General features: G+C 54.9%; 1 protein-coding gene across 1 annotated transcript in view; it reads left to right on the forward strand.

The window, feature by feature from the left end:
• Window positions 1–1,112: 1,112 nt before the first annotated feature.
• The window catches only part of LOC112114625 (poly(U)-specific endoribonuclease-D-like), an 8,417-nt gene continuing 365 nt past the window's right edge, over window positions 1,113–9,164 (forward strand). The window contains exons 1-6 of the mRNA XM_024211417.1: window positions 1,113–1,182; window positions 3,984–4,167; window positions 4,799–5,001; window positions 6,657–6,773; window positions 7,980–8,086; window positions 8,555–8,697. Coding sequence (XP_024067185.1) covers window positions 1,113–1,182; window positions 3,984–4,167; window positions 4,799–5,001; window positions 6,657–6,773; window positions 7,980–8,086; window positions 8,555–8,697 — 824 coding nt within the window. The remainder of the gene's footprint in view (window positions 1,183–3,983; window positions 4,168–4,798; window positions 5,002–6,656; window positions 6,774–7,979; window positions 8,087–8,554; window positions 8,698–9,164) is intronic.

Here is a 9,164-nt window from a genome sequence, read left to right on the forward strand (position 1 = left end):
AACTCACGCTTTTCCCGGAGAGAGGCGATTTTATTTTTAATTTCTCCGACCCAAAGGCGGTTGAGATGCTTTGACGTGTCATGTGTCCATCCGTCCCCCTCCTGGCTAAGCAGCCGGATTTGGGAGCCTTGGAGCCTCCAGCCCCTAGGAGCTACCCTATCTAGCACCATGAGGGTGCTCCTTCATGAGATCAGAGTGCCCGAGTGAGCCGTTCCCTGGGGAAGCCTGATTCTTGCTACCAGGCAACACAACCAGTCCTAACGCACGTCCCAGTTACCCCGTGGGAAGCCGCTCCTTGAGCACGCTGGCTGGGGGTCGCCATCACGAGTTTGAGTCCCGTCACTATTTGTGTGTGGTTTGGCTGATTGTGCCCATCCCACTGCTGATTTGTGTGTAAATGTGGCTTCCGTTGTTTTGATTCCATACGGCTTCATTTACACAGGAGCCAGGCAGAGAGCTGCCTTCCCTTCTGTCTGGGAGAAAACCTGTTTCTCCCTTTGTTTGGTCACAGACTTTAAAGCATAATATCAGTGAGTATCCATGACTCCTCATATAGCGTTAACACATTTCACAATGATATTGATCACCAGCGTGTCACCGGCTTTCACAAAAGACCTTCCTCAATATACTTTTCTGCTGCAGTAATACCGTATACAGTCACTTACTCTTTGGGGTTCAGACCCCCTGTTGTCGCCCTGGGGTGTCTAGACCTTGACTGTCACACTAACTGCACAAGGACCTTGTGTGTCCCACATCGCTCCATAGAACCAGTGGGGAAACTGACACCTAGTGGAGACTTCTCAGATCCTGAGAACTCTAGCAGCTGTTCTGCACTGGACTCCTGACTGTCTTTCAATACCTGAATTCTCTGGTCTTGCATATTACCCAACCCGCTCCCACCTATCCCTGGCTTATCTAGCTGTGCAACAGCTGCGTCTGACTTTATCTAGTTCTGCTCACAAACTTAGCATGTGTTCATTATCCCTGGGCTTTGAGCTGCTGCTCCAAACTTAGAGCGGTTTAATATTTCTCTAGCGTTATCTAAGTGATACAGCAACTGATATAAACGCTCAGTGCTGCTCCGGTGTCAGGTAGGTTGCAGCCCATCCAAGATGAAGGGCATTCTTGCGCTGGTCTGCTTCCTGCCCTGTTTAACGTCTGGGACCCAGCTCTCCTTTCCGGGTAAGAGCAGATTTTTAAAATATTTTTTAAACTAAAATGTATCCCATTTGGATTTATGTGATGATAACAAAAAGGTGATTCAGGGTGAGATTTCTCTCCTGCCCAATAGCCTGGCAAAAATTATGGGTTCAAACGAGCCATTTTTGAGTGAATGCAGATGCCCAAAGCTCTGATTTTGCAAAAGCGAAATTCAGCCCTGTTCAGAGGGCCGGAGCAAGGTCTAAGCCAGGGGTAGGCAACCTATGGCACGCGTGCCGAAGGCGGCACGCGAGCTGATTTTCAGTGGCACTCACACTGCCCGGGTCCTGGCCACCGGTCCAGGGGGCTCTGCATTTTAATTTAATTTTAAATGAAGCTTCTTAAACATTTTAAAAACCTTAGTTACTTTCCATACAACAATAGTTTAGTTCTATATTATAGACTTATAGAAAGAGACCGTCTAAAAACGTTAAAATGTATTACCGGCACGCGAAACCTTAAATTAGAGTGAATAAATGAAGACTCGGCACACCACTTCTGAAAGGTTGCCAATCCCGGTCTAAGCATTGCTTACTTTTCACTTCCTAAGTGGTTCAGAAGGCCCCATGTTGGCCTCTTGCATAGGAGTGAATTTTACCCTTGTAGAATAATTTACCAACCAAGGGATGTGGTGCAGTCTCCATCCCTTGACAGCTTTAAATCAAGATTGGATGGCTTTCTAAAATACATGCGGTAGCTTGGCCACAAGGCATGGGCTGGATGCAGGACGCATTGAGTGATATTCCCGGGCTTGTGTTACGCAGGAAGTCAGACTGCTCCTAATGGTCGCTTCTGGGCTTAACATCCACGACTCTATGAAAAAAATAGACAAAAATCTGTTCCGTGAAAAGCTGCCGTTGGCCATCATCGGGGACAAATTTGGGCAAAACCACCCACCTCTTTGCTCACACTTCAGGCCACCTTTTAAATGTGCTCCGCACCCAGAATCGGCCCCCAGTTTTTAAAAGGATTCTGCTGCCATTATACGTGCCACCGCCAGACTTCCCGAGTGTCTGTTCCCACTCCAGTGCTGGATGGTCTAGTTCTAAAGCGCGGCAGCAAAATCGACACTTGGGGCTCTTCTCCAGTTGGGTCTGTACTCTGTGTTCTGGTAGCGCTTTGGGTTTGCTGCAGGAGTATCTTGCAATCACTCTTTGCTTAATATGTTACTAGCCTGGTGTACGTTCACCATCGACGATAGCTGCTCTTCCCCCCTGCAGGTTACTTTGTGCAAATAACCACCGTGTCGCGTGCACTTGATCAAACCCGTGAAATCAAGTCGTAGCCACCTATGCACGAGCGCTTCAGAAATCCTACTTCAAGGAAGCCGACAGGCGGTTTCCCACTGATTTCAAGGGGGGCAGGATTTCACCCATGTTGTTTTCCATCTGGTTTCGTGGTCGGCTGCTCGCTTGTTTGTGCCGAGAACTTGTCCATGGAGTTTCCGGCAAAGGCAGAAATAACGCTTCCCTGTTTCCCTTGTATACTCGCGTAGAGCAAATGCGTAGCAAAGAGTGAAAGCCGGGATCCCAAGAACCTTCATGAATAATTAAGGTCAGATTTGTAGTTCTAACTTGAAAGGCGAAGGCTTGGCTGCCGTATCTACAGGCGGGAGCAGATTCTCCCCCCGAGCTCCCAGAGATACGTCCATTTAGGGCTCATTAAAAATCCATGGATAGCGCTCTTGGCGGCAAAGCCTCTGATGGGATTTCAGCTCCGGCATGATTTGCTCTCAAGGCAGTTGAGTCTTGCTATGCGCTGGGCAGGTGATATGGGGCAGTCAGGGCCAGCTGCCTCCAGGATGGGGAGCTGCTTCGGCCCACCTCTGCTTGCACGCACCCCAAGGACAGCGTTGGGGCACGAAAGAGAGAGAAGCAACATCCCCTGCTTCCCAGCTATATTACATTAACAGTGTCATTTCCCCTTCTTGTCGCCGAGGGTCTGCCTTGGGTCAGTATCCACCTCACCATTGGATAGAGGAGCAAAGCAGAGGCACATAGAAAAATGCTCTGCCCGAGGTCTTCTAGTGAGTCAGTGGCGGAGCTGGGAACAAGGACCCAGGAGTCCTGGTTCCCGATCCACTGTGTAAAGCAGGCCCCCTGTCGATCGGTCCTTCCGGAGAGGGAGTCCTGGGGCTGTTCTGTACAGCTGTGGAATCAAGCAGAGAGGGAAAGTTTAAGAAACCCCCCGAAAGGTGAAAGTGATTTGAAGCGGGTCTGTGTCGAAGGGCTTCGTCCGTATCTGGAATGGAAAATCCAGGAAACGCAGCTTCATCCGGCAATCAGCAGGTAGTGTGAAATAGCCGCAGTGGGAGAGGATAGCATAGAGACCAAGCCGAGGTGTGAAAGGAAACAGGGTAGACGGAGGTCATTCCCGAAGGTCGGAGCTGGGTTCTCTCACACACATGAGAGGAAGTAGGCCCTACTCAGACACAGGGAGAATGGTGTGTATAGACAGTTGGGTATTAGGAATGGAGCACATGGAAGAGGGAAGCTGGAGTCTCCCCTTTGGCTATATTGCCTGCACAGGGTTCCTTGGGAGTAATTATTCCATAACAATGATGGCTTAGTGACTGTTCCAATCAGCACATTAGCTGGATGAACTGAATAAACCAGCCATCATGCCTTCAGTGAGCCAGCTACTCCTTTGAGCCGGGTAAGAAGGGAGTTGGGGACTGGTGCTGTACGTGCTCCTCTGTCCACGTTTCTAGCCCATGACCCTAGTATCTGGCCATGGGGGCGAGGCCATAGTGAACTCTGGTCCGTCTCTCTTTGCCATCCCAGGAGAAGGTGAGCCGTGGGAGGTCCCCTCGTTCTACTCTGTCTCCGACAGTGAGATCAAGAGTGTCTCTGAGATGCTGTACTCTGCCGACGTGAACAAGGCCACCAGCCGCGAGATCGTCCTCAACCTGCAGCACAAGATCTCCTCTGGCCAGACCGGGGCAGGCCAAGACTATGCCAGCCAGAAGTGAGGGCATGGGGACGGGGTGCTGGGAAACCCGCGTGTGTGGGATGTACAGATCAGGGGGGAGGGTGCATTGAGGTTACACCAGATCCTTGCATGGGCAGAACCTTCCACAGCCACGTAGACATTCCCGCAGGGCAGACAGAGAGGAGTGCCGCAGAGGTAGCATGCACATGCGGCAGACGGGTCTGGTCAGGGTGTGGGGGTGCACAAAGGGGGATGGAAGTGGTACCTAGGCCTCGTTCTAGCTCTCTGGTAGGGGTGCCTCCTTCTGCAGATCCCATTTATAACTATCCGAGAGGGACTAATTAGTCTCTGGTCAGAGAGGAAGGATGGTCCAGTGGTTAGGGTACCAGCCTGAGACTTGGGTGACTGGGGTTCTATCCCTTGCTCCGCCACAGACTTCTTGGTGTGACCTGGGGCAAGTCACTTAGTCTCTCTGCCTCAGTTTGCCCTAGAGGGGTGGTGAGGATAAATGCATTAAAGATTGTGAGGCCCTCTGATGCTCCGGTGATGAGGCCCAGATAAGTACCTAAGGCAGAGTTATCTGTCCACCGGCTCTGCCTCCGATGCTCCGCCTGGGTCTGTGACCAGGAGCAGCATCCCTAAACCCCTCTCTCCGCTCTCCTGCCAGGCTCTTCAGCTACGTGGACGAGGATGCCCTCTTCTCCAAGCCCACCTTTGCCAGGCTCCTGGCTCTGCTCAATAACTACGAACGCATGACGGGCAAGGAGGAGGTGGTGACCACCTCCGAGAGCCAGGAGGTGGACGCTTTCCTGGATGAAATCTTCCAGACCCAGGTGATGGAGAAGCTGACCCAGTTCTTTCTTTCTAAAGGTAAAGCGCCGACTGTGCAGGTGGTGCACAGCTGGGTGACGACATGGGTTGTGTCTGCCGCCAGGCGCTAGAGGGACCATAGAGGGGCCTTGGCTCAGTGCAGGGTCCTGGAGTTCTGCCAGGTGCCGTGGAGACAGGCTGAGCCGCCAGGAGTCCAAGCAAGGAATTGCCTCCCCTTGCTGAGCCGATTTGTACTAGGTTCTGCTCTGTGTGGAGGAGCTGACCGTCCACCCCAACGTGAGGCCGCTGGGTGGGAGTTTTGGCTCTCTGCAGAATGCCTGTCCCTCTAGCTCGGCTCCCACCCGAGCCGAACGCAGCTCCCGGCACCTGCTGGCCGCCAGCGCCGGCAAGCAGGACTGCCTGTTCTCACCACAGCCGGCTCTCGCCTGTGAAGCTCGCTGAGCGCGTCACTTGGAGAAGGAACATGTGTTTCTTGGTGTATTTCCCAACGCACCGTCTGCTAAATACCAAGCACGGCGCTCAAAAGCGGACCGTGAGAGCCGGCATCCGCAGCGCCCCAGTTGTCCCTCCCCACTCAGCTGCTCGCCGCGAACAGTTGTCACAAATAGCACATGGCGTCCCGGTGCTTCGCTTCTGAGGCAGGAATGGGAAGATTCAGGCCACTAAAGACAAGGCTGCTGTTAAAACGAAGGCACACGGGGAACTCGCTGCTTGCCAGTGGGGGGCGTGTGTGACACAGAGGTAGTAGCTGGCACCTGCGCCCGACGGGAGTCTGCCAGCTGGGAGTGACAAAGGAGGAGGGAAATGTGCCGCGGAGGGGCAGTTTGCACGTTCAGAGAGGAGAGGGCGTGGGATTGGAAGGGAGGCAGCCTCCGTCCGGGGAGACGGGCCCGTGTCCCGGCTACGAGGGTCTGATGTTCTCAATAGCGAGGAGGAACATCCGATCGCTCCGGGCCTCACCAGTTTTTACAAGTGAAGAGGTGGCGTATGACCCCGTTAAGTCCATGCCAGAGCCAGGCAGACAGCCTGCAGCCCCTCGCTGGGCTGATACCTAACCCATGGATTCAGACCAGCAGTGGGGCTCCGAGATCTCCCGTGGCTGGTGTCACGGAGTGTGGGGGAGACCAGGCCCTGCACCCCCGGCTTCCTGCGATTCTCCATGACTCTCAGCCAGCCAGGAAAGCAGAAGGTTTATTTCGACGACAGGAACACAGTCCAAAACAGGTCTTGCCGATACAGACAACAGGACCCCCTTTAGTTAGGTCCATCTGGGGGCCCCAGGGAAACCACAGCCCTGTTGGTCGGGGCACCCCTCTTTATTTCCCAGCCAGCTCCAAAACTGAAACTCCCTTCCGCAGTCTCCTTTCTGCCCTTTCCCCAGCTCCTCCCACAGCCTTTGTCCTTTGTCCAGTTTCCCCGGGCAGAGGTATCACCTGGCCTCCAACCCCCCTCGTGGGTTCTCATGTTACATGCTCAGGTATGCTCCCTTCCCCAATGCAGGCAGTCCCAGCAAAACTCCCCTGCAACCTTCCCAGGTTAATACTCCCCACTCAGCATTCAAATAACACATCAAGAACATTCCCACTTTGTCACAGCTGGGCTATAGAAGAGCTCCCCAGCTCAGTCCCCGGGGAGCTCGCTGCATCGCCCTGCTGGAGACCCGCTCTGACACCCGCTCTCTCTCCCCGGGCCAGATATCTATTTGTCGGAGGATGACTTCAAGGCAGACCTGAAGCAGATGTGGTTCGGGCTCTACTCGCGCTCGAAGGGAGCGGCCATGGACTCCTCTGGCTTTGAACACGTCTTCCACGGTACAGCGCTGCTCGCGGGGCGGCGGGGGGAGAGCTCCGATGAGGGCACAACACAAATCCACAGCTCCGGGGGCTGTCGGAAACATGAATAAACCCGAGGCTCTGGCATGCCCACTTGCAGAGCCCCTTCTGCTGGAGGGAACCCCCCTCCAAACACTAGAGCTGGAAAGGTCAAACACGGAGGGGGGGGGGGGCTAAAATCTGGCCCCTAATATTCAGGTTCCTGAGCAAGCAGCCTCATCTGCAGAGGGGCTGACCTGCTGAAAACTGCCTCAGGTCAGCCTCTGTGAAAATCAGGCCACATGTTTAAGAAGAAGCAGCCCGAGCTCTAGGGACAGCCCTCTGGATCCATAGATCTCCAAGCGCGTTCCAAAGGAGGCTGGTATCATTAGCCCCCTTTTACAGATGGGAAACTGAGGCACAGACAGGGATGCGCCTGGCCCACGTTCGCCCACCAGGCCAGTGGCAGAGGTCGCTGGGAACAATCATGGGGATGTCATTTCTGCCAATCGTACAAGCGTGAAGGGGGTGGGGGGAAGGTCAATCATTGGGAATATGCCAAGGGGCCAATTTGACGTGAAAGCTGAAATGGAACAGACTAGGTGTGCCGGTCCGATAAGTGGCATAGCCAAGCCTAGGGTGGGATTTCCTGGGGATAACCCCCTTGTACTGAGTCCTGGGGTGATGTTGGTGGCCTGCAATACACACATCACTCCGGATGATCTGGTGGACCCTTCTGGCCGTAAACTGCATGTCTCTGAGTTTAACGCTGGGTCTTTTCGGGCCGGCTTTTACCTTGGACAGCATTTCTCAGGTCAGGACACTCAGTTATTCTCAGCCACTCAACAGGATATTAATTCACCCCGATCCACGTTAGCACGTAACCCACGGTGTCGAGACGACAGATGTTCTAGGTCCCTGCTGAACAGACAGATACAGCCCCGCGAGTGATTGTCCTAAAGTGCCTTGCGGTCAGGCAGTTGTACCGGAGAACTTCACGGATCCCCACGTACGCTCAGAATCCCCAGGGTGGGGGGGGATGGGGACTCAGGGGAAAGTGATGAGAGGCTGGAAGAAGCTGAGGGGCCCGTTGGGAAGGGCACGGGGTCTGTGGGAAGCCGTCGGTGGCGCTGCCTGCTCTGTGGCGGGACGGTAAATGAGCCAGAAACAGGCCGGGACTCCAGCTCTGCGTCCTCTCGCCTGCAGGTGAAATCAAGAGCGGGAAAATCTCCGGTTTTCACAACTGGGTCCATTACTACGAGCTGGAGAAGAACGGGCAGATCAATTACCTGAGCTACAGCTACGATGGACCTGTGAGTGCTGGGGGGAGGGCGTCCACTGGGCCTACCTCAGCACGGCTCCTACCCGCCCGATCCAGGGGGAGGCGGCTCCCAGCCCGGCCCAGCTCAGCATGGCTCCTAGACCGGAGGGAGGATCCCTTTCTGCTCACCGGCTCGACCTGCTGCCTCCTGGCCCCACGAGGGGTCTGGGATCAAGTCTCAGTCCCAGTGGCGGGGTGAGGGGGGCTTGGTGAGTCCCTTTGCAGGCCCAGCACAGACGGGGGGACAAAGTCTCCTCCCCTGGAGTCCTGAGCCATCGCAGTCCAGCCGTCGGCTGGCGAGCAGGCTGCCCGGCGTCCCTGCCCGGGGCTGGCTCATTGGTTAGTGAACCGGTGCCGTCCTTTATCCCATGCGCCCTCTTGAGATAGTTTCCAACTGGAGACAGCCCAGAGTACCCCCGCCAGGGGCACCCACCTCTTGCGTCCCCTTGTCTGGTTGCAGTGGACCGGCTACCCTGACATCATGGCCTTCCAGTACCGCTGGACGGGTTATCTGAAGAGCGTCGGCTCCTTCTTCATTGGCTCCAGCCCCGAGTTTGAGCTGGCTGTGTACACGCTGTGCTACAAAACCAGGCCCAACAAGCTGTGAGTATCAGAGACAATGCCAGGTATGCCGGGCCCCAGTGGGGGTGTCGCCCCCGAAGAGGCACCGGCTCAGGGGGACGGACTTTCAGGTCATTTCTGGTAGCAATTGTACTTTTAAAAAACTCTTCGTTGTGCATAAAACCCTTTGAGAAGCCTGCTAATGTCTCCTTCCCCGCAGGCTTTTCTGGCAAAGGCGATCATAGAGCAAGGGGAGCTGGCAATCCGGACTCCTGGGGAGTGGGGTGTAGTGGTTAGAGGGGGTGAGAGTCAGGACTCCTGGGTTCTCTCCCAGCTCTGGGAGGGGAGTGGGGTTCAGTGGTTAGAGCAGAGGGGCTGGAGTCAAGACTCCTGGTTCTATCCCCAGCTCTGGGAGGGGAGTGGGGTCTAGTGGTTAGAGGGGGTGAGAGTCAGGACTCCTGGGTTCTCTCCCAGCTCCGGGAGGGGAGTGGTGTCTAGTGGTTAGAGCA

The sequence above is a fragment of the Terrapene carolina genome, unplaced genomic scaffold (assembly GCF_002925995.2).
Source record: "Terrapene carolina triunguis isolate 2854851 unplaced genomic scaffold, T_m_triunguis-2.0 Scaffold836, whole genome shotgun sequence".
In the NCBI taxonomy this organism is placed as follows: Eukaryota; Metazoa; Chordata; order Testudines; family Emydidae; genus Terrapene; species Terrapene triunguis.